Source organism: Eschrichtius robustus, chromosome 4, assembly GCF_028021215.1.
Source record: "Eschrichtius robustus isolate mEscRob2 chromosome 4, mEscRob2.pri, whole genome shotgun sequence".
NCBI classification, from domain to species: Eukaryota; Metazoa; Chordata; class Mammalia; order Artiodactyla; family Eschrichtiidae; genus Eschrichtius; species Eschrichtius robustus.
Window position 1 is genome coordinate 152,476,720 of NC_090827.1, and position 24,664 is coordinate 152,501,383.

The window sequence follows — 24,664 nt, forward strand, 5'->3', positions numbered from 1 at the left end:
GAGAAACGTGTATGCACACGTGTCCTAACACGCCAAGAGAGGGTGCAACTCCCACCGGCGGTCCACCGCTCACGGGATCAGAGGATTTCTTTAACACAGGTTCCCTGGCACACACAGCTGCAAACCAAAGACAGTTCTCTCTCCAAGCAAACAGATGAGTGTGGGCTCCCAGAGTCCCCATCAAACCTCTGGTGCCAACACTGGACCAGCTTAATGAAGTTCTGCAACCAAGGTGACAGTCACAAACACCATGTGGGGCAGAGTCATTAACCTGTGAGGGTCCAGGCCGGGGGGTGGGAGGGGAGGGCCTGGTGTGGCGTGTATGCGCCCTCACCAATACCCACGGACTCTTCGTTACACTGTATCACCTTAACAGGGCACCTATCTCACGCTCGTACAAACATCTTAGGTAACAAATGTCCAGCCTCAGAGAACTAGGTAGGTTTTCCTTTTGCTTTTATTACAAGCATATAATATCAATTGGCAAAACACTGAATACAAGCTTCACTATCATAAAATCAAAACAGTTAAGCAATATTCCAAAAAAGATTTTAGATAAAAACTAGCCACCAAGAGTACAAAAAATTACACACCAACACAAAGCATAAAAAATGTAAACTTCCAAACTAAACAGTCAAAAACATTTGTCTGCAGCGTCACCTCCACAATCCCCCAGAGCGCCCCCCCCATCTCCACACGGGATGCCAGGGTCGGCAAGGGCTCTCGCCCCTGAACGCTGCATCATACGGGAAAAATGGTTTTCTTGCACCCAATGAAGCTGTTGAAATAGACATTTACGCTAATGCTACACACGTTCTAGGGGACACGTAAACTTCAGATGCACCCATGGACGCGGAGACTCACGTGAGCTGGTGAGGGGCCCGGCAGTCCCCAGGAAGGGACAGAATCTCAGTGATGATTTCGGTGTCACTTGAATCGTTTTCTAACCGACTTATCCTAACCTATTTAGTTTGTTTAAATACCAAGGCAGAGGAACACATTGGTTTATCACACTAAGGTCACATGTGATGTGCTGGAGTGTAAATGATTTCCTGAGGAAACAGAGAAACTGAACTTTTTGTTTGTGATTTATCTGCACTAAATGTGTTTTCAATGTTTTGAGAGCACATCAAATATTCACGTACAAAGTAGAAATCAGCTGGCTTGTTCCTATAATATTCAATCCAATGACACACTTCAAAATCACTGTAAAATCCATCCTGTGGGCTTTGAAGAAAAAACAAACGAATTTCTAAAGACCTCAAATGCCACGAGGAGGCATCAAGGCCGCACGCCCTGGCGGGCTCAGGAGCCTGGGGAGGTAGCACCGTCACATCTGTGGTCGACACAGGGGTGCGTCCCGGGCCACCAGCACGCGGGGTCTGAGGCACGAGGCCAGTCTAGGCCACATGTCACCTTGCGGCCGCTGGCCGGTCACTCACTCTTACCGATGGCCCAGGCCCCTTGCACAGGCCCACGCGCACTCCCAGCAGCAGTGTTTTCATGGGAACGACGACGGAAAAGGAAAACCAAAGAGCTGAACGTACATGTTCTGAGAGTCTGCCTACACTGCCTCAATTCAGCAGAACAGACGCTACGGACAATGCAACGTAAGCCTAGTGAACGCGCGCTGCAGCCTGTTGCACAGAAGCGTAAACTGCTCCTCATCCACGTACAACAACACACACAAATGAAACGCTACTCAAAGTAAAAAGAAGAAGCTTGCCAAACACCTCACAACTTTATCTTATATGCCTGTAAATAAAGCTGGACCACTGAAACCAAACAATTGGATGGGAAAATATGATAGAAGGCTTAAAATAGAATAAATAATTTTATAAAGTTAAGTTTTCTTCTTTTTAACCCCCCAAATCTTAAATTCAATATTATATATTCTATCTGAATCTTCTATTTTCATGACGCCTGTACCTAGTGAGACCCTGTGCTGCTGACGGGCCCACGCTGCTGATGAGGGTGCCGTTCGGTAACTGACAGCGTTTGTTTTACCAGCATAAATAGCTGTGAAAACTACTTCACAGTAACTCCATCCGTTAAAAAAAAACCAAACAAAACTTAATAGGATCCAATCTCTAACTGATCCTGGCTTTCATGCTGGAAAAGATAAAATCCTGCCTTTGATGTTAAACGGACATGAGAGAAAAGTGAAAGTTTCCCTCTGACGGCGAGGCCCCCAGCTCCGTCCCCATAAGGCTGTGGTCAGACCAGAGGTGGCGGGAACAGGGATCTCCTGTGGTGAAGACGGTCTGCACGAGGACATCTTAGAAAAATGGGTACTTCTGCTGCTGAGGTTTCATCAGGGTGACACGGTTACAAACGTGGGATCAGCAGGTGGTCAGGGCCCAGTGGGGGTGGTGACGCCAGCCCTGACTCATCTCCACCTCTCTGTGTATTAAGTACATCAACTTAGCACCATAGCAAATTCAAGTGATTGCAAAGATAGCTGCAAAGTTACAAATATATACTATGAGATTATACAGCCAGGTCCATTTTAATCTGACCTGTGAATTAATTTTATTTGAATTTGGACGCTCATACTGTTTAATCCTTCCTTACTTTCATCACACAGGAAAATACCTAAATTCTAATGTTACACTTCAACTGCATTGAGAACACACGGTTTTACAGAATGCTTCAGCAGAAATGTGTATTTGAGGTAGACAGGTAATACTTAGTCATACACATCTACTCACTGAACCCTTGAATAGTAACCCTAAAAAATGATCTGGACGGACAGCAAAGCTCAGGTAACTGAATAATTCAAACAGTCCCGGGAATAACAGGCTGAAATAAAGAGATGAATTTTGACCAATTCCTAAGAAAAACTTGGTTTTATGTTTTTGAAAGGCCTTATATTAAAACCACTTGGACTGAGTTAATTTGCTTTTCCCATCACTAAGGAGCTGCTTCTGACATTTATAAGTATGAAACAGGAAGCAGAAAAAAACAAACAAACTTGAATGTCGATGAGCCCAACCACCACTGCCAAAGCAAGTTCAAGAAAAATTCTAGTCACCAAGGTGAAGTTCTTCATGGAAAACCCGGCTCTCAAGCCACTGTCAGGACCACCTACCAAATGAAGCGGCCCCAGGACCCCAGGGCCCTGGTGATGCAGGAGGTGACAGAAAGGGAGGAGCCCAAAGGTCAGGCAGAAGCCACCGGATGCGGACAGGGACGGCCATGGAGCGGGGACCAGCTTACCACCCGGAGAAGGCCCGTCTCCTTGTTCCTGTCTTCACACATTCCAAGTTACTACCTTAAAGGAACAAAAATGGATGTGCTGGCAAAGAGTTTATTCTCCAATTCCACAAAAATATTAACATTTGGGAGGAGAAAGGGCTAACAGAGGGTGTGCTGCGTCTGCCCGCGCTGCAGGTCGTTAAGTCACTGGACAGGCAGCCGCAGCCGCACAGGGGCCCGCCCGCCCGCCCTCTGTGGCTCCAGCGTCCCCGCCAACAGCGGCCAGAGTGCCAGCTGCTCCGTGCCCACCTCCGAAGGCGGGCGCGGTGGGACCCGGGGTCTGCACACGTGGGGCTTTGGTGGAGACACGCCCCCTGGGCACCAGCCCCGCCGCGGACGGGGGCGCCGTCTCGGGAAAGGCCCCCCCGCCACCACCATCAATCTCTTCAGCAAAACAAAAATGGGAAAGAATAAGCGGGAAGTAAAACGACGGCACTGAACCACCTGTGCCCTATTTAAGAGAAGCAATTTTTGAGAACAAGAATCGTCCTGCGAACTGTCGTCTTCCGGCCCGCCCTGCTGACCGGGCGGGGCGGCCGCATCGGGGTCAGGGTGAAGCCCCCCAGCCGGGCCGCGGGCCCCCGGGAGTCAGGGCAGCCCTCGGCTTCACGTTCCCTGACGTGGAAAATGAAATACCATGGTTAACTCACGATACTCATGGAAACCTCTTTTGGTATGCTTTTAAATTAAATTTTTATATATCTTCTAAGTCTTCAGGAAGCTAAAGGCAACATAAATATCGTCATTCACCGTGAAAAGACATTTTGTCAATAACTTAGGAAGGATTCAGTAAACGTACAAGTATTTTGGGGGCTTATCGTGAAACCTAATTCATAAACTGAACGGAAGTGACCGAGATTTTCAAGACCTGGAAAGCAAGCAAAGGTCACGGGTCGGGATGAAGGCCGTCGCCGCACCCTCCCGCTGGTCGGTGAGCCGGAGCAGAGGTGGCTCCGGCCGCGAGGCGCGTCCCGCCTGCAACCCTGTGCCGGGGCGTCTCGGCGAGTGCGATTCTCATACAGAAGTGATACGTATTCTCTGCTCGGGATCCAGTCCAAACGGCGCCCAGGGCAGCACCCTACGCGTTGGCGGCCCCGCCTGGCTGCGTCCTCACGGGGCCCCCAGGCGGCTGAGTCTTTGCTGTGCCGCGGCTCACAGCAGGTCCATCTTGGGTCTGTAGTGCAGCAGGAGCGGTGCTTTCTGCAAGACAAGGGGGCAAGGCAGCGGCACCGGTGACCCCGAAGGGGACAGGCTGGCGACGGTCCCACACTCGTCAGCGGCCGAGGATGGGCCCCACGCCCGTCCCCACACCTGCTCCTGCCCTTTCTCTCTGTGCCCCACTCGCCCTCAGACCTCGGCTCCAGCTGGGGGTGTCGGCCAGGCTGTCTCTCCCCTGCTCCCAGGCAGCCCCTGAAGATGGGGTCCCACTCATCTGCCTCCTGTTCCAGAGAGAGGCGCTGCGGCTCGAGGGGACGTGTCCTCTGATTGCAGCGGCCACTCCCTCCCAGGACATCGGTCACCTCAACCAGGAGGGGTGGGGCGAGTCAGGGCCTGGAGGCCACGCCTTCCCCGACCACACAACTCTGAGGCCGATGACTTCAGAACGGCTGCGTTCCCGACAACCCCGTGCCTGGTCTGGTCGTTATTCCTAAGCTCCAGAAAACAAATGTGCCCACAAAAGCAGCTGCTGTTCCGAGCAGATTCTGAAAATCACATACAACGTATCATGTCAAAGTCTCACCTTGAATCTCCACCTTGTGACAACGACGAATTTGAGCGTGTGGTCCTTGCCAAGGATCTCCTCGTTGCATAAAATGTCCAGCTGGCGGGAGAACAAGACCTCGGTCAGCGGGGCCAAGGGCTCGGCGCTCAGGACCCGTGGTCTCTGGTGCCGCAGCAGTCACGCCAGTCGCTGAAGGGCCACCTGCCCTCCTTCTGGGGCAGCACAGGTGGGAAGCAGCGCCTGGAAGGCCCATCCCCCCCAGAGGGCCCAGAGCACCGGGGGGCCTCCGTCCGCACACAACGAGGCAGCGCCCCCGTCACGGGGCTTCGGCGCCCAGACTGCCTTCACTGAAGAGCACGCTGTCCCCCAACCATCAGTCCGCTCTTGGTCACGATTGTCCCTTTCACCTCAGTGGAAAAAGGTAACGGGCTCCACACACAGCTTTCTCGTTCTCAGTTTTAAAAGAGTTTTTAGAGCGGTTTTAGGTTTGCAGCAAAATTTCGGCAGAAGGTACAGAGTTCTCATGTATCTCCTGCCCCCACCTCACAGCCTCCTCCACCATCAACATCCCCGATGAAAACGTTCGTTACAACCGATGACCCTCATCACCACCCACAGCCTGTAGTTTACATGAGGGTTCACGCTCCCTGTTGTGCCTTCTGGGGGTTTGGACAAACGTATGACGACGTGTGTCCCCCATGACAGCATCACACAGAGTAGTTTCCCTGCCCTAAAAAATCCTCGGCTCTGCCTGTTCATCCCTCCCCGTCAACCCCCAGCAACCACTCATCCTTTCACTATCTCCACAGCTTTACCTTTTCCAGAATGTCACAGAACTGGAGCACACAGTGGGTAGCCTTCTAGACTGGCTTCTTTCACTCAGTCATATGCACTGAAGGTTCCTCCATGTCTTTTCGTGGTTTGATAGCTCCTTTCTTTGTAGTGCTGAGTAATATTTCTCTGTCTGGATGGACCACTGTTTATGTATCCGTTCACTTTCTGAAGGACACCTTAGCTGTTTCCAAGTTTTGACAACTATGATGAAAGCTGCTATAAACATCTGCGTGCAGGTTTTTGTGTGGACGTTAAGTTTTCAGCTCCTCTGGGTAAGTACCAAGGGGCTTGATGGCTGAATCGTATGGTGAGAGGGGGTTTAGCTTTGCGAGAAGCCACCCAGCTGCCTTCCGAAGCGGCTGCAGCGTCCTGCGCTCCCGCCAGCAGCGAGGAGGGTTCCTGCTGCTGAGCATTCGTGTTGCCAGTGCTCTGGATTGTGGCCATTCTGACAGGTGTGGAGTGGGATCTTGTTGTTGTTTTAATTTGCATTTCCCCGATGACAAATGCTGTTGATGGTCTTTTATTTTTATATTTTCTAGTTTTTTCTGGCAGCACCGCACGGCTTGCGGGATCTTAGTTCACGACCAGGGACTGAACCCGGGCCACCTCAGTGAAAGTGCTGAGTCCTAACCACCGGACCACCAGGGAAGTCCCCAGATGGTCTGCTAAACTTCTCCCTCAGGGCAACGGAAGAAGGGTCCGGCATCTGTGTCTCCTGTGGCTGCCATGGAAACACCATAACTTCGGGACGTGTAACTCCAGAAACGCAGCCTCAGAGTTCGGTCTGGGAGCCCACAGGCTCGCACCCTCTGGAGTCTCCAGGGTTCCCTGACCTGTGGCTGCATCCCTCCAACCTCTGCTTCCATCCTCAGGTGGCCCTTCCACTCTGTGTCTCAAAACTCCCTCTACCCTTTTCTCTGTGGGTATCGATAGTTCATTCCTTTTTATTGTTAAAAAAAATTGTGGTAAAATACACATAAAATTTACCATCTTAACCATTTTTAAGTGCACAGCTCATTGGTATTAAATACATTCATAACGTGCAACTGTCACCACATCCATCCACAGACTTTTCATCTTGTAAAACTGTAACTCTGTCCCAATTATAACTTCCCATCCCCCTGTCCCCAGCCCCTGGAAACCCTGATTCTACCTTCTGTCTTTATGATTATGACTCTAGGGACCTTGTATAGTGGAATCAGACAGTATTTGTCCTTTTGTGACCAGCTTATTTCATTTAGCATAGTGTCCTCAAGGTTCATCCATGCTGTAGCAGGTGTCAGAATTTCCTTCCTGTTTAAGGCTGAATGTTCTATTGTATGGACGGACCACATTTTGTTCATGTATCACCCATTGATGGACACTTGGGTTGCTTCCACCTTTTGCCTACTGTCCATGATGCTGCTACGAACATGGTACAAGTATCTCCTTGGGATCCTGTTTTCAATTCTTTGGGGTATTACCCAGAAGTGGAATTGTTGGTGCCCATGGTAGTTCTATGTTTAATTTTTTGAGAAACCTCTGTACTGTTTTCCAGAGCGGCTGCACCATTTTACATCCCATCAACAGTGCACAAGGGTTACAATTTCTCCACGTCCGACTCACCAGCACTTGTTTACTTACTTTTTACAGTAGCCATCCTTCTGGGTATGGGGTGGGTCTCATTACAGTTCTGATTTGCATCTCCCCTATGATTAGTGATGTTGAGCATGTTTTCATGTGCTTATCAGCCATTCGTATATCTTCTTTGGAGAAATGTCTACTCAAGTTGTTTGAGTTTGTGTTGAATTTTAGGAACTGTCTATATATTCTGGATAGTAATTCCTTGTCAGAAATATGACTTGCAAACACTTTCTTCCATTCTGTACAAATTTTTTTTTTTTTTTTAATTTCAAGGAAGTCCAAATTGTCTTATTTTTTCTTTTGTTGCCTGTGCCTTGGGTATTCTATCCAAGCAATCACTGCCAAATCCAATGTCATTAAGTTTTGGTCCTATGTTGCCTTTTAAGAGTTTTATTGTTTTAGGTTTTACATTTATATCCCTGATACATTTTGAGTTAATTAAAATATATATGTATTTATTTACTTATTTGGCTGCGCTGGGTCTTAGTTGAGGCATGTGGGATCTTCGTTGCGGCACGCAAGTATCTTTAGTTGCGGCATGTGAGATCTAGTTCCCTGACTAGGGATCGAACCCGGCCCCCCTGCACTGGGAACACGGACTCTTAATCACTGGACCACCAGAGAAGTCCCTTGAATTAATTTTTGTATATTGTATTAGGTAAGGGTCAAACTCCATTATTTTGCATGTGGATATCCAGTTTTCTCAGCACCAATTGTTGAAAAGACTGTCCTTTCCCCCACTGAAGGGTCTTGGCACCCTTGTCAAAAGTCAGTTGACCACATATGTGAGGGCTTATTTTTGAGCTCTCTATTCTGCTCCATTAGTCTGTTTGTCTTTATGCCAACACCACACTGTTTTGATTAGTGTTATCTTTATAGTAAGTTCTGAGTCCTCCAGTTTGGCTCTTTTTCAAGACTGTTTTGGCTATTTGGGTCCCTTGAGAGTCCATAAAAAATTTAGGATGGATTTTTTTTTTTTTCCTGCAAGAAACATCTTTGGGATTTTGATAGGAATTGCATTGAATCTGTAGATTACTTGGGTAATATTGACATTTTAACAATATTAAGTCTTCCAATCCATGAATGTGGGATGTGTTTCCACGTGCCTGTCTTTCTTTCAGCAATTTTCGTAACTTTCATTGTACAAGTCTTTCACCTCCTTGGTTAATTCCTAAGTATTTTATTCTTTATGATGCTATCATAAATGAAATGAGTTTTGTCATTTCCTTTTCAGATTGTTCATTGCTCATGTACAAAAATGCATCTGATTTTTTTTTAACATCTTTATTGGAGTATAATTGCTTTACAATGGTGTGTTAGTTTCTGCTTTACAACAAAGTGAATCAGCTATACGTATACATACATCCCCATATCTCCTCCCTCTTGCGTCTCCCTCCCACCCTCCCTACCCCACCCCTCTAGGTGGTCACAAAGCACTGAGCTGATCTCCCTGTGCTATGAGACTGTTTCCCACTAGCTATCTATTTTACATTTGGTAGTATATATATGTCCATGCCACTCTCTCACTTTGTGCCAGCTTACCCTTCCCCCTCCCCGTGTCCTCAAGTCCATTCTCTACGTCTGTGTCTTTATTCCTGTCCTGCCCCTAGGTTCATCAGAACCATTTTTTTTTAAAGATTCCATCTACATGTGTTAGCATATCGTATTTGTTTTTCTCTTTCTGACTTACTTCACTCTGTATGACAGACTCTAGGTCCATCCACCTCACTACAAATAACTCAATTTCGTTTCTTTTTATGGCTGAATAATATTCCATGGTATGTATGTGCCACATCTTCTTTATCCATTCATCTGTTCATGGACACTTAGGTTGCTTCCATGTCCTGGCTATTGTAAATAGTGCTGCAATGAACATTGTGGTACATGACTCTTTTTGAATTATGGCTTTCTCAGGGTATATGCCCGGTAGTGGGACTGCTAAGTCGTATGGTACTTCTATTTTTAGTTTTTTAAGGAACCTCCATACTGTTCTCCATAGTGGCTGCATCAATGTACATTCCCACCAACAGTGTGAGAGGGTTCCCTTTTCTCCACACCCTCTCTAGCATTTATTGTTTGTAGATTTTTTGATGATGGCCATTCTGACTGGTGTGAGGTGATACCTCATTGTCGTTTTGATTTGCATTTCTCTAATGATTAGTGATGTTGAGCATCCTTTCACGTACTTGTTGGCAATCTGTATATCTTCTTTGGAGAAATGTCTATTTAGATCTTCTGTCCATTTTTGGATTGGGTTGTTTGTTTTTTTGATACTGAGATAATGCATCTGATTTTTCCGTTGACTTTGTATTCTGCTACCTTGCTGAATTAATTTATTAGTTCTGACAGGTTTTTTTTCATGTCTCTGCGTGTGGAATTTTTAGGGTTTTCTACATATAAAATCATATCATCTGCAAACAGAGATAATGTTTTAAATTCTTCTTTTCCAATTTGGATGTGTTTTATTTCTTTTTCTTGTCTAATTTTTCTGGCTACGATTCCCAGTATTATGTTGACTAGAAAGGGTAAAAGTGGACATCCTTGGCTTGTTCCTTATCTTAGAGAAAAAGCTTTTACTTTTTCACCACTGAGTATGATATTCATAACAGGTTTTTCATATATGGATTTTATTTTACTTTCATATATGGCTACTATTTCTAGTTTGTTCAGTGTGTTTATCATGAAAGGGTATTGAATTTTGTCAAATGCTTTTTCTGCATCAATTGAGATGATCGTGTGGTTTTTCCTTCACTCTGTTGATGTGGCATATTATATTAATCAATTTTCATATGTTGAACCATCCTTGCATTCCAGAAAGAAATCCCACTTGGGCATGGTGTGTAAAAACCTTTTAACATACTGAATTATGTTTGTTAGCATTTTGTTGAGGATATTTGCATCAATGTGCATATGGGATATTGGTCTGTAGTTTTCTTTTCTTGTAGTGTCTTTATTTGGCTTTGTTATCAGGGTTATGCTGGCCTCATGAAATGAGTTGGGAAGCGCTCCCTCCTCTTCGACCTTTTGGAAAAGTTTGAGAAGGATGGGTATTAATTCTTTAAATGTTTGGTAGAATTCAGTGAAGCCATCAGGTCCAGGGCTTTTCTTTGTTGGGAGATTTTTGATTAGTGATTCAATCTTCTTATTAGTTATAGGTCTATTCAGATTTTCCATGTCTTTGTGATTTAGTTTTGATAGGCTTTGTGTTTCTAGGTATTTGTCCATTTCATTTGGTTATCCGATTTGTTGGCATACAATTGTTCACAGTGCTCTCTTATAATCTATTTCTGAAGAATCAGTAGTGATGTCCCTACTTCCATTTCAGATTACATAATTTGAGTCTTCTTTCTTAGTTCATCTAGCTAAAAGTCTGTCAACATTGCTGACCTTTTTGAAGAACCACTGATTTTCTCTATTGTTTTTCTATTCCCTATTTTGTTTATTTCTGTTCTAATCTTTATTATTCTCTTCCTTCTGCTAGCTTTGGGTTTAGCTTACGCTTCTTTTTCTAGTTCCCTAAGTTGTAAATTTAGGTTGTTGATTTGAGATCTTCCTTGTCTTTAACATAAGTGTTTATAGCTATAAATCTCCCCCTTAGCACTGCTTTCACTGTATCCCATTAGTTTTGGTATGTCGTGTTTTTGTTTTCATTCTTCTCTAAGTATTTTCTTTTTTTTTCTTTTTCTAATTATTTAATTATTTATTTATGGCTGTGTTGGGTCTTCGTTTCTGTGCGAGGGCTTTCTCTAGTTGCAGCAAGTGGGAGCCACTCTTCATCGCGGTGCGCGGGCCTCTCACTATCACGGCCTCTCTTGTTACGGAGCACAGGCTTCAGACGCGCAGGCTCAGTAATTGTGGCTCACGGGCTTAGTTGCTCCGCGGCACGTGGGATCTTCCCAGACCAGGGCTCGAACCCGTGTCCCCTGCATTGGCAGGCAGATTCTCAACCACTGCGCCACCAGGGAAGCCCTCTAAGGTATTTTCTAATCTCTCTTTGATTTCTTCTTTGATCCGTTGGTTGTTTAAAACTGTGTTGCTTAATTTCCACAATTCTGTGAATTTTCCAGTTTTCCTTTGGTTATTGATTTCTAACTTCATGCCATTGTGGTCTGAGAAGATACTTTGTATAATATGTATCTTTTAAAATCTATTGAGACAATTTGTGTCTGCCCTTCTCTTATAAGGACACTTGTTATTGAATGTAGGGCCCACCTGGATAATAAAGGATGGTCTCTTCATCCCAAGATTCTTTACATGTCTGCAAAAATCTTTTTTTCAACTAAAGTCATATTCACATGTTCTGGGGGTTAGAAGTAGACATATCTTTTGGCTGGGTCACCACTTAACCTACACCACTTAACATACTACAGTCTGCCTTCTGACCCAACAAAATCCACATCCATCCCACATGCAAAACACATTCACCTAACCCCAGCATCTCCAAGAGACCCAATCTACTCGAGCATCAACTCCAAATCCCCAAATCTCATCTACACACCATCAGCTCAAAGTCCCTGATCTTATCTTCTAAATCACAGGAATCAGGTATGGGTGAGACTCTGGGTATGATGCCTCCTGGGGCAAATTCCTTTCCAGCTGTGGATCTGCGAAACTAGAAAACACATTATCTGCTTTCCAAATACAAGGCTGGGGCAGGACAGATATTCCTAGTCCAAAAGGGAGACACATTAGAAGGCATAAGGGATCACTAGTCTCGATAAAGTTTGAAATCCAGCAGGGAAAATTCCATGAGGTTTCAAGACCTGAGAACACGTCACTGTGGGTCAAGGTTCTGCTCTCTGGGCCTGTGATGGCTTCACCCTCTGGGCCCCAGGCTCTGCCTTGGAGTCATTCTTCCTTTTTCTTTAGGGGTAGCTCACCTTGGCAGCTGAGCAGCTCTATCAGCCTCTTTCCCACGTGCAGAATTTTGGAAGTCTGATAGCCTTCTCTCATTTCTTCCTGTCTCTGTCCCCTTCAGCACGAGTTGGTGGTGTTTCTGCTGATAGCACATTCTTAGAAACCCTGTGAGTCTCCCATGTGTGTCAGAGGTCCAGGCTCTGCAGATCTTTCCTGGATAACTCCTCTCTATTCCTCCCATGAGATGGCTGAGCCACCATGAGTCAAACAACTAATCCCTTTAGCAAAAGGCTGAACAGCTACACACTTGGCCTTCTCTCCAGAGCATGTTTTTCTAACAGTCAAACTCCTAATATTACCATCTTTTTGCCATCTGGATAGGCAAAAAGATTGCCATCTGAATTTTCCAGATCATCAAGTGCTGGTTTCTTTTTGCTTAGCAGTTCCTTCCTGAATTCATCTCTCTCCTCTGACATTTTATTACAGGCAGCAAGAAGAAACCAGACCACGTCTTCAGCACTTCGCTTGAAAATGTCCTCAGCTAAATATCCGTGTTCATCACTTCCAAGTTCTGTTTTCCACACACCGTAGAACACAACTCAGCCAGTTTTCTGCCACTGTGTAGCCAGAATCACTTTTCTTACCATTTCCAATACTATGCTCCTTCTTCCCTTCTGAGCTCTCGTCAGTAGCATCTTTAATATTCCTATTTCTACCAACACTCTGTTTGTGTAACATGTACCTTCAAAGATGACGGGTGCTCTCTCTACCATGCTCCTCGCTTCCTTCTGGGCTATCACCAGAGTCACCTTTAATGACCATATTCATATCAACAGTCTCTTCAAGGCAGTTAGGGTTTTTAAAAATCATGTTTCTCAAAATTCTTCCAACCTTCCAACCTGTGGCACCGCCACATTTTTAGGTATTTGCTACAGCAGCACTCCACTTCCTGGTATTGAAATCTGTTTTGGTTTCCCACGGCAGGTATGCCAACGTACCACAAACCTGGTGGCTTAAAACAACAGGTACTTATTTTCTCACAGATGTGGAGGCCAGAAGTTCAAAATCAAGGTGCCGGCCGGGCTGTGCTCAGTCTGGAGGCTCCAGGGGAGGATCCTTCCTGCCTCTTCCAGCTTCTGGGGGCTCCAGGCATCCATTGGCTTGTGGCCGCATCGCCCCCATCTCTTGTCTCTGTCCTCACACCATCTTCTCCTCTGTGCGTGTCTCGAATTTCCCTCTGCCTCACTTTTGTGAGGGCACATGTCACTGAATTTAGGGGCAACCCAGATAATCCAGGATTATTTCATCTCAAGATCCTTAACTTCAGTATATCTGAAAACACCCTTTTTCTGGCAAAGACCATGCTTACAGGTTGCGGGGTTGGCTGTGGACACACGTCTTTGCGGGGCCACGTCCAACCCACTGTTCTCTACAGCCCACCTCAGAAGTCGGCCTCGTTTCTCCATCCTTACCACACTACCCTGGCCCGTCTCTCCTGGGACTTCTGCCACAGACTCCCCTCAACTGGTCACTCCTGCTTCCGTCTCGGAACCCCAGCAGCCCACCTGCCTCACAGCCTCAGGGCTGTTCTCATCACAAGCCCCCGGCTTAAGGCCCCCCCAGGGCCTCCTCTGACACTTGTTGGTACACAGCCAGCTCCTGCTGACAGCTTATGTCTGAGCAGAAGTGAACGCCCTCGGGAGGGTTCCCCAACGGCCCCTAAGCTGATGTGCTCTCTCACCCCTCTGTGCATCGCCCTGCTCTGCACCACTAGGGCACACGTTTTACTTTATTCTCAGCATTTATCGGAACTGGGAAGTATCTTCTCTATCTACCCACCCGTCCTATCCATCCCCATACACCCATCTATCCGTTTGTGAAACTGAAGAGCAGAACTTCTCTTTGTGGTGAAAATATTTAACATATCTTGGGCTTCCCTGGTGGCACAGTGGTTAAGAATCCGCCTGCCAATGCAGGAAACACGGGTTCGAGCCCTGGTCCGGGAAGATCCCACATGCCGTGGAGCAACTAAGCCCGTGCGCCACAACTACTGAGCCTGCGCTCTAGAGCCCGCAAGCCACAACTACTGAGCCCACGTGCCGCAACTACTGAAGCCCGCGCGCCTAGAGCCCGTGCTCCGCAGCAAGAGAAGCCATCGCGGTGAGAAGCCCGCGTGCGACAACAAAGACCCAACACAGCCAAAAATAAACAAATTAATTAATTAAAAAAAAAAAAAAGAAAATATTTAACATATCTTGTTGTAGCCCCCTTGGCATTTCCTCTTCTCTTAACAGTGGCTTCCCGTGTTTGTGGGCTCTGGGCCTCCACTGTCTTCACCGCTATTTACTATCACACTATCTGGGGGTAGGCAAAACAAATTCAGATTTTTTTTTCTGATTGAAAATGTCCAAACAGAACCGTAAAAAGCAAACAAACCCAAAGAACTTCAGAAGTATCACTTTTACAAATAAGAAGTGACTCGTTATAGTTTCTATTTACCTCGTTGAAAGACGAGAGGTTGAGTTTTTTGGCAATGAACTTCTTTAGGTGCAGGACTGTGGCCTGGGCTGAGCAGCGGATCCATTTCCGTTTCAAGCCCCGCAGTTTGCTGCTGTTGCATTCCAGACAGATGCTCACCTTCAAGAGAAAGGACACAGCTGGGCAAGCTCATCAAGGGGGATCCTACTGGGCTACTCACTGGAGGCTTTCTTAGATATCTACTGATTCCATTAAATCTAAGAGTGCTGACTTTTTTGAAATCATAAATCCGTTTTGACCTAAACACCGTAGAAAAAGAATTTTACTTTAATCATTTTACATACACTGTGTTAAAATCTGTTTACTATTTGCCATTTTGTGAAATAAAAATCTAACACTATTAATTCTGTCTTATTAGCACAGTACTTTAAAGTAAACCCGAGAATTATTTATTTATTGTGGCAGTATGTGCTGGCCTCAGAGTTAAACCGACAAAGACTGGAATCCTGTTCTAAAAGCTTCTGGCCGATGGGACACACACGCGTCTCCCCAGAGGCTGTGCTAAGTGCTCTGCAGAATGACAAGGAAAGACACGCCACACACATGGCAGGCACCACGGACCCTTCACCGAGGAAGGTCTACAAAGGAGGCACATTACGCTCGGCCTTGGAGAAGACAGCAAACTCACTAGAGAACAGAGCACTCTGAGCAAAGGCACAAAGTCTGAAGCTCACAGTTCTATTCTGGAAGATCAAGAGTTCAGTGGGATTAGAGTACTCAGTGTGTGACGAGGAACTTCAAGACAACAAACTAAGTAAAAGTGATTCTAGGATCAGGTGGTGCCTCGCAGATGCAGAAGGGAATCTGCTGAGGAGGGACAGCCCTGGCCACAGTTGAGAAAGTCCCACCTTTAGACACCTCACCTCACCTCACTCATGGGCAAGTAATTCTCTAGCAACAGCCACAAAAAATGGCACAAGCAGACCCCAAAAATTCAGACAAAAGAATTAACAAAGGAATTAACTGAAATATGTATGTCTAAAATTACTAGAGGTACGAAAGAAGGAATTAAAAACATAACACACTAAGAATTAAGAACAGGCAGGTATAAAAGATAACCAAATGTAACTTCTAAAAATAAAAAACCTATTCACGTAAATTAAAAATTCAATGGATGGTCAAATCACAGATTAGTCTCAGCTGAAGGCAGATCAATTTTCTGAAAGATCAATTTGAACAAATTATCCAAAAGAAGTATAGAGACAAAGATATCAATTAAAATAAGAAAACAAAAGAAAGGTAAGAGACGTGAAGACAGATCAAAGAGTCTAACAGATACATCACAAGAGTTCCAGAGGATAGAAGAGAAAATAAGGGAAAGGCAAAATTTGAGAAATAATGACTAAGGATCCCCCCAAACGATGAAAGACATAAGTCCTCAAATTCAGGAAGCAAAAGAACCCAAAACAAAGGAAGTAAGAGGAAACCTGCACCCAGACAGACATGGCGACCCCTCAGAACACAGTGGGCCAAGGCCCAGGGCAACCACAGAGGTGGGCCCACAGGCAGGGATGGCGCTCACGCCACTGAGCCCAGACACTGAGCCAACAGGAAGGAAGAGCTAAATTATCATTCAGAGTGGAAATGAATAAAGTCATCTGCAAACGAAAACAGAACATAAGTAGGAGAAGATGTAGCTCAGGAAGAAAAAGGCTGAAGTGGACAGACTGGCTGGGGTTTAGGAGGTGCCCAGGCAGCAGGCAAGCTCTGGTGCTGTTTAGGAGGGACAGGAAGAGACTCATTAATTCTGGACTTTTAAAAAATGCATTCATTTTAGAATTTCATTAGCACTAAAATAATAAAAATAGGACATATAACCTGCTAATCAGAGGCAAAAAAGAGATTAAATAAAATTTATTAATTCTACAGAAGAGACTCAAGGGAGGGGGCATAAAAAATATAAATGGAAAGCACAAACTAAAGCAGAAATAAACCCAACTTTACTAGCAATCGTGCTAAATGTAAAATAACTTGCCAGTTAAATAAATTTTCTGATTTGATTTTTAAAAAAACCCCAGCTCTCTGCTGTAAAAAGTGTCACATTTAAGAAAGATGTTAAAAAAACTGAAATATCAGGCAAATATCAGCCAAAAAGAAAACAGACCGACCTGTATTATTACATAAAACAAATTTCTTCATAAGAAAAAATGCCCTAAGGATGGGAAACATTTCTAAAATTGAATGCACCTAGTAACAAACTTAAGTTGACAGAATGATGAGAACTAAAGTCCCCAACGCAGCGGGGATTTCAGAGTCTCTGTCAGGGATGCTGAATTCTGCCGGCCTCAGGCACATGGACCAGATGGGCGTCTGTGTCCAGGCCCAAAGCAACAGGCACAAGACCCCGGCAGCAACCAACCGCACACAGAACCCTAAACTCAGCACCGGTAGCCGCGTGTGCACGGGCAGGGCCGCCGGCTGCACTCCTGCACCCCAGCCGGAGAGGCCTCGTGCCCATCAGAGGTGCTGACCAGGTAAAGAGGGCACAGGCTCCCCAAGTATGGGCGTGTCACCCGACGAGGAGGCTCAGTTTGTGTGAACGCAGGAGCGACCACAGAGTGTGACCTGCGTGGGGGAACTCAGGACTGTGACACGTTTAAACCTTTCACACAGTGTTAACCTCTGGACTGTATGAATGTATTACCTATTCAAACGCACCAAGATAAAGCATGTTTGTAACTTTTGAATCGCTTCACTGCGGTATAATGTACATGTATCTGTTTTAAGTATACCATTCAGTAACTTTTAGTAAATTTAGAGAGCTGGGCAGCCATCACCACCATCCAGTCTGAGGTCAGTCCCATCAGCTCATAAAGACTCTCGGAGCCTTGGCGGTCAACCCCGCCCCACCCCAGGCGGCCACCCCTTGGCCTGTGTCTGTGGACTGGCCTCTCCTGGACGGGCGATAGATGGGATCATACAAGACGCAGTCTTCCCGTCTGACTTTCCTCACACAGTGAAGCTGTGTGAGACTCAGGTGCACGGCAGCACCTTGCACCGCTGACCAGTTCCCACTTCTCCACATCCCCGTCAACGCCTCTTAGTGGCTGTCTTTTTGACTGTAGCCATCCTGGTGAGTGTAAAATGCTACTTCATTATGCTTTTAATTGGAATTTCCCTAATGACTAAAGTTGTTGAACATCATTTCACGTGACTATTAACCATTTGTAATTCTTCTTTGGTGAAATGTCTACTGAAATCTTTTGCCAATTTCTTAATTGGATTGTTTATCTTCTTATTGAGTTATAAGAGTTATATATTATAGATACAAGTCCTTTTCAGAAATGTGATTTGCCAATATTTTCTCCCAGTCTGTGGCCTTTTAAAATTTTCTTAATAGAGTCTTTTGAAGAGCAGCAATTCTTTTTTTTTTCTTTTTTTGGTGGCACTGCCATTAGTCCCGACCAGGGACTGAACATGGGCCCTCGGCAGTGAGAGCGCGGAGTCCGAACCATCGGACCACAGGGAAGTCCCCAGAGCAGCAGTTCTTTTTTTTCTTTTCTCGAAGTGCTGCTTGCTTTCATGTTCTATTTGTCTTATTCTCTGGCCCCACCATGCGGCGTGCAGGATGTTAGCTCCCCCATCAGGGATCAAACCCACACACCCTGCAGTGGAAGTGTGGAGTCCTAACCACTGGACTGCCAGGCAAGTCCCAAGAGCAGCAGTTCTTAACTTGATGAAGTCAACTGATCAGTTTTATTTCCTGAGTTGTGTTCTTGGTTTTGGATCTGAGAACTACAGGCCTAAACCCAAGGCCCTAAACAGTTTCTCTCATGTTTTCCTATAAAAGTTTTCAAGTTTTAGCTCTTATATATATTTTTTAATCAATTTATTTATTTTATTTTATTTATTTCATCTTTGGCTGCGTTGGGTCCTGGCTGCAGTGCGCGGGCTTCTCGTTGCGGTGGCTCCCGTTGCGCAGCACGGGCTCCAGGCGCGCGGGCTTCAGCAGCCGCGGCAAGGGGCCTCAGCAGCTGTGGCTCGCGGGCTCTAGAGTGCAGGCTCAGTAGTCGTGGCGCACGGGCCCAGCTGCCCTGTGGCACATGGGATCCTCCCGGACTAGGGCTTGAACCCGTGTGCCCTGCAATTGGCAGGCAGATTCCTAACCACTGCGCCACCAGGGAAGCCCCAGCTTTTATACTTTGAGTTAACTTTCGTATGTGGTGTGAGGCAAGGCACAAATGAACCTTTCTCCAACTGTCCCAGCACCATTTGAAGAAGACACTATCCTTTCCCCAGTGAAGGGCAGTGGCACCTGTGCTGAAAACCAAATGACCCTAAATCTAAGGGCTTATTTCTAGACTCCAGAATTGGTTCTATTGACTTAAAAGTCTACCTTAACGCCTATAACAAACGTCTTGATTACTGTACCTTTTTAGTAAGATTTGATGTTCTAAATTTTCAATGCATGCTTTAAAAAATAACTAGTGGGTCAAAAAGAAATCACAATGAACATTTCAAAATATTTAGAACCAAATAGTATAATGGAAACTATATGAATATTCAACTCAAGAAATGAGAGAAAGAACACGAGGGAATGCAGAAAACAGCAGAAGGAAGGAACGACTGGCAGAAGAGAACGTGGTTCAGCCTCTGGCAACGACGACCAAGAAAGCGGGAGGCATGCTGTGACGCCAGGGAGAGAGACGGAGAAATAGGGGCACAGGTGGCAAGGCCCGAAGACAAGCAAAGAACTCTAGGAACCGTTTCATGCCCCAAACGTTGAAAACCTAAGTCCGAGCAGAAAGTTTCCTAGAAAAAATATAACTGATCAAATGAACTAAAAAAAGAAACAGAAGATGTGAGTAGGATTAAAATCATTAAGGAAATTTAATTTGTACTGATAGTTAAAAATCTTCCTACCCCTCTCCAAAAGAATTAACCAAGATCTGATGGCTTTATATAGGAAGTTTAACCAAAACATTCAACAAAACTGATGCTCTTAATCTCATGCAAACTTTCCTAGAGAATAAAAATGGGAAAAGAGAGCCTATCCCCAGCTCTGAGACTTACTACCTTGATACCAAAACTAAACAAATGCACATGAAAAAGGTGTAGGCCAATTCCTGCAAAATGATTGAGAAAAGGTCAAAACACCCAACACACAGGTCCATGAACACAACAAGCGATCTGCATGTAAAGGAACCCAGAGAGCCGCAGCCCCTCCCCAGGAGCTGGAGGTGGTCAGGAAACAGACCCGCAGAACCAGGGAGTCTGGCGTGGGCAGCGCGGGGAGGACGTGCCCGGGGAGCCTGGCACCAGCACCCAGGAGTCCGCGAGGGTTGGAGTATTCAGAACATCAGACAGAACAGTGAAATCCTCATCCTGCGGCGTGTGCTACGCACGCGACACAGGACACACTGCCGGTCCTACAGCTGTTCCGTGTCACACGGCACCTCCAGGAAGCGGCTACATGACGCACCTCAAAAAACCTCAAAAGTATAATTTTACCTGAGAAAAGGGAGCTGCACAGAGACACCTGTTCTCGGGCTCTGTGGTTTGTGGCTACGTCATAAACATGAAGATTCAGGACCCTGCGCGGTAAACAGTCTCTGTAGAGCCCAGCAAGTCCCGCGGTTGCTTCCTAACCCATCCCGGGCTGAGCGCTCGGCGCCCTGTGCCACACGCCTGGCCCTTCCCTCCCTGGCAGGCCCTGCTCCCCGGCCTCGTCTGACCACCCTGCTCCAGGCCCGGCCCACCCTCTCCCCTCCTCTGCTCCCCACGCCTGGAGCCCCTGGCGCGCCCCCGCCCCATGGCTCCGACGGTCCCGACCCCAGGGCGCCTCAGCCCCACGGGGCGGGGGTCCTCGCGGGCAGCATGTGGCACGTCCTGGGGGAGGGCAGGCCGGGCGCCAACCGACCGGGCGCCCCCCTCCTGGCGGCAGGACACCTGATTCCCAAGGGAGCCGCGGGGCGGGCGGCAGGGACACTGCCGAACAGGCGGCTGAACAGACCCCCTTTGAGCCCCACCGTGGACAAAGCCACCGGAAGGACAGAGTGTCCTGCAAGGAACAGGACCGGGACAGTCAGGAGCAGATAAGCCGACAGGGTCCTGATGCCAGAGAGGAGGCGGGGTGACGGCAGCAGGTGGGGGGGGGGGCGACCCCACCCTCGAAACTGCCTGTGTAATCAACAGCAACCCACCCCCCGCACCCGCGGAGGAGGAAGGAGCTGGCCCTGCCCGGCGGGCCTGCAGCTGCCCTGGAGGATGGAGGGGGCAGACTCTCGGGAGGAGCGTCCTGGAACTAAAGTAACAACAGAACAACTTATTTGAAAAAGAGAAGAACAGCTGTGAAGGGGTCTGAAGTTGAAGCCCGGGGGCTCAGGGTCCCAGAAGGCAGCGCGGAGAGCGGGGTCCCCGAGTGGGAGGAGAAGGTGGGACGCCAGACACAGGATGGTAGCAGAGACGGGCTCCCGAAACCCTGACCTCCCAGGGACAGAGATCCCGCCAAGCTCCGAACGGGGGAAACAGCGCGCTCCTGAGGAAGGGGAACGTCGGAGGAAACGAACGTCCGGGTTACCGGAAGCCACCTGGTGACAGCACGCGGCTCAGAGCAGTGACAGACCAGGTGCGCGGCGCTCGGCCTGGCACTGACTCTCGCCCCACAGCGACACAGCAGGGCCCGCCCCCCGGGCAGGCTGCTGGCTCTTGAAAGCAACTGATCAAAGAGACAAATCTTCGGCATGTTCGGGGTAAAAAAGAAAAGGGAAAAATTAGGAACGATAAACACAGACGCTGGAGGTTAAAAACTGACGGAGCAGGGGTTGAGCGAGAGGGCCCTCCCTGTGCCTGGAGGGGCCGGGCCGGCGGCTCTGACCCCAGATCCCGGCGGGGCCTCCAAGCCCAACAAGAGGTAACTCGTCAGAGCCCAGGAGAGGGGACACGCGGGCCCCAGAGGGGTGCCCTTCACCCCAGTGTTTATTCTTCTCTCCATTCACGTGAAACGTTATCTGAGCACACCCAGCATTCCACACAGACGTGCTTCTACCCCTGTGATGCTCGTAGCAATGTTTTAACAACACAGAAGCATATAAACTGGAAAATTAAGGTTCCGTTATTCCATTCTTATACCCAAACCACACTATTTAATTATGTCTTTAATAAATATAAGTGTACACATACACACGTTTTACTTATTAAATATATATATACTGACTAGAATATATATATATAGATAGGTAGATAAAAGCAGACCTTGCTTTATTGTGCTTCGCAGATACTGTGTTTTTTTATGAACTGAAGGTTTGTGGCAGCCCTGCGTTGTCAGATGATGATTACCAATTTTTAGCAATAAAATATCTTTTAATTAAGCAACGTACGTTGCTTTTTAGACATGACGAAACTGCACACTAAATATACTACCGCACAGTGGAAACATAACTTTTATATGCACTGGGAAACCCCCAAAATCCACAACCTGTTTTATTACAGTGGTCTGGCACCAAACCACAGTGTCTCCCGAGGTGTCTGTCTGTGTAAACACGTGTGTGGGTAGCTATGCTACATATATACCCTGATACAGCCAATACCCCTACGTTTTCATGGCCATTCCCGAGCTTTTCCTCTCCCACATGAGGCTCAGAAGCAGCTGGTTAAATTCCTATTTATAATAAATGGTTAAAATCACAACCACTGAGATTAATCTGGGGAGAACTCACATCTTAACATCAACCTTCCATCCAGAAACATCCAACTCTTCAGCTTTCTCTTATGTTCTTCCATAAGAAGAACGTGTCTTTGTTTCAGCCTCACACATTTCTCGTTAGGCGGCCTCAGCGTTTTTATTAGTTATGTGAACAAGGCCGCCCACAGCGTCTGAGTATGACACACTGGTCCCATCACCCAAACGAGCAGTTTCCCTGCGCTGTCCGAGGTGCCACGTCACAAGACGAGTAATCTGAGAGCCATGGCACGCCCGGCTCACGTTCTCCCATCTCCTAACTGTTCGGGCTGGATCCCCCAACTCATGCTGAGTGACGGCTGAGAAGGGACATTTTCTTGTTCTGACACTAATGAGACAACTCGGTTCCATCATCAAGTGTGACGACGGCCGTAGCTATCGAGTCAAGGTACTCCAATAAAAAGATCCATAGACATGGATACGGGATTTTATCAAACTCTTACAGCAGCACTGTGATGATTTAGTTTTCCTTTTCTAATCTGATAAGGTAGTAAGTGACATATGAATAGCGCCCTCAAGGTTACATTCTCACATTTTTTTTTTTTTTTTTTTTTTTTCTCACCTTATTTTGCATGGAAGATGCCTGCCCCACATTCTCCACATGACAACCCGGGGTTGGGGTCGGGGGGAGCTGAAGATACCCACGGGGGGTGGAGGCTGAACTTTAAACTTTTTATACCTAAAATGTTCTACAGTGAGTATGCGTTACTTTGGCAATTCAAAAAAAGAAGGAAATGGGAATTCCCTGGCAGTCCAGTGGTTAGGATTTGGTGCTCTCCCTGCCGAAGGCCCGGGTTCGATGCCTGGCCTGGTCGGGGAACTAAGATCCCGCAAGCCACGTGGCATGGCCAAAAAAAAGGAAAAAAGGTAATAAGCAAAGGAAGGAACTGGAAGGAAAAACTAAGAAAGCTGCCGACACTGTAACGTGTGTACTGCCTGCTGCGCTCGGCCTGCTCCTCTGTCAACGGGAAAGCGCCCGCGGGAGGCTGGGGGCCGAGGCCGCGCCCACCTGCTCGTCGCTCCTGTGGTAGTCGCCGTCCTCCTCCTGCTTTTCCTCGGCCGCTTCTTTGTTCGAACTGTCATCCGCTTTGGTTTCTCCTTTTAGCAAAAACAGAAAATACTGGGTCATGAATCCAAAGTGTTAAACCATCGTTTTTTAACTCTACCGTACACTCAAACGCTACAAAAACCCACGGTATTAAGAGTTTGCACACGTGAGAGTCGGGGGAGCGCTGCTCTCCACGGTGCTTTACGTGCTGCGCCCTCGGGGCCAGCGGCACGTGCCCGGGCAGAGGCGCCCCGCCAGCCCAGCACCACCGACGCCTCGCGCCTCAACTACGCCAGGCAGCGAGCCATCCCCGAACTCTCACTGTTCCGGCACGGCTTTAAATGTTAAGACCCCACCTAGGGAAAGGCGGGATTCCTGGCTCCCTAGCTGCCTCTTGGCCTCGCCTCCCCGGGGGCCCCGAGCTCACACAGTCTGCAGCCCCCGCTTCCCCAGGCCGACAGCCAAGCCCCTCCCTCCTGCTCACATTGTTAGAAATGCACACGGCGGACTAAAGGGGCTTCGGAATCTGTGTGGTCCACGGCGTCAAAGATTCAAATAAGTTGTTATGATATGTACAGATTCTAAAGCACCATTAATTTTAGGTCAAAGCCAAAGTGGAGTTTGGCCATTCTGCAAGAAAACAGACAAAGCCGGGAGAAGAGCCCTGGGAGGCCCGCCGTCCGCATGCCCGTGCTCCCTCCACACCCCCACCTCCAGGCACCTTCGGGTACCCCCTCAGGCTTCCTCTCGCTGGCCCACCACGTAACCCCTCGGTCGGAGACATTTCTCAGCACCACCTGCTACTGTCAGCACCAAGTGACGTTGACACCTGCCCACACCTCTGTCAAGAACCTGTGTGGCGGGGAGGGGGGGGAGTGGGAGGGACTCAAGGGGCTCTTAGCAAAAGGTCTAGTAAATAAAACCCAGCTCACTCACCATTTCGATGGGAATCTAGGTGCTGTTTTGCAGAACAGGTCTCCCCCTTGACGTCTCCAGGCACTTCCAGGCCTAATTTGTGGTAGAATTCCCTCTGTTTTCTCATTTCCGCTATTAAAAATTAATACATAATCCTTAATCTTAAGTAGGCAGTGGATCACATTAA

The 24,664-nt window shown here is 47.2% G+C and overlaps 1 protein-coding gene across 4 annotated transcripts in view; it reads right to left on the minus strand.

The window, feature by feature from the left end:
- Positions 1-289: 289 nt before the first annotated feature.
- PCGF3 (polycomb group ring finger 3) overlaps positions 290-24,664 on the minus strand; it is a 55,289-nt gene continuing 30,914 nt past the window's right edge. For all 4 annotated transcript variants that reach the window (XM_068543627.1, XM_068543630.1, XM_068543629.1 and 1 more), the window contains exons 7-11: positions 24,499-24,609; positions 23,524-23,612; positions 14,795-14,932; positions 5,000-5,080; positions 290-4,458 (exon numbers count right to left, since the gene is read on the minus strand). In XM_068543627.1, coding sequence (XP_068399728.1) covers positions 4,411-4,458; positions 5,000-5,080; positions 14,795-14,932; positions 23,524-23,612; positions 24,499-24,609 — 467 coding nt within the window. In that variant the 3' untranslated portion in view covers positions 290-4,410. The remainder of the gene's footprint in view (positions 4,459-4,999; positions 5,081-14,794; positions 14,933-23,523; positions 23,613-24,498; positions 24,610-24,664) is intronic.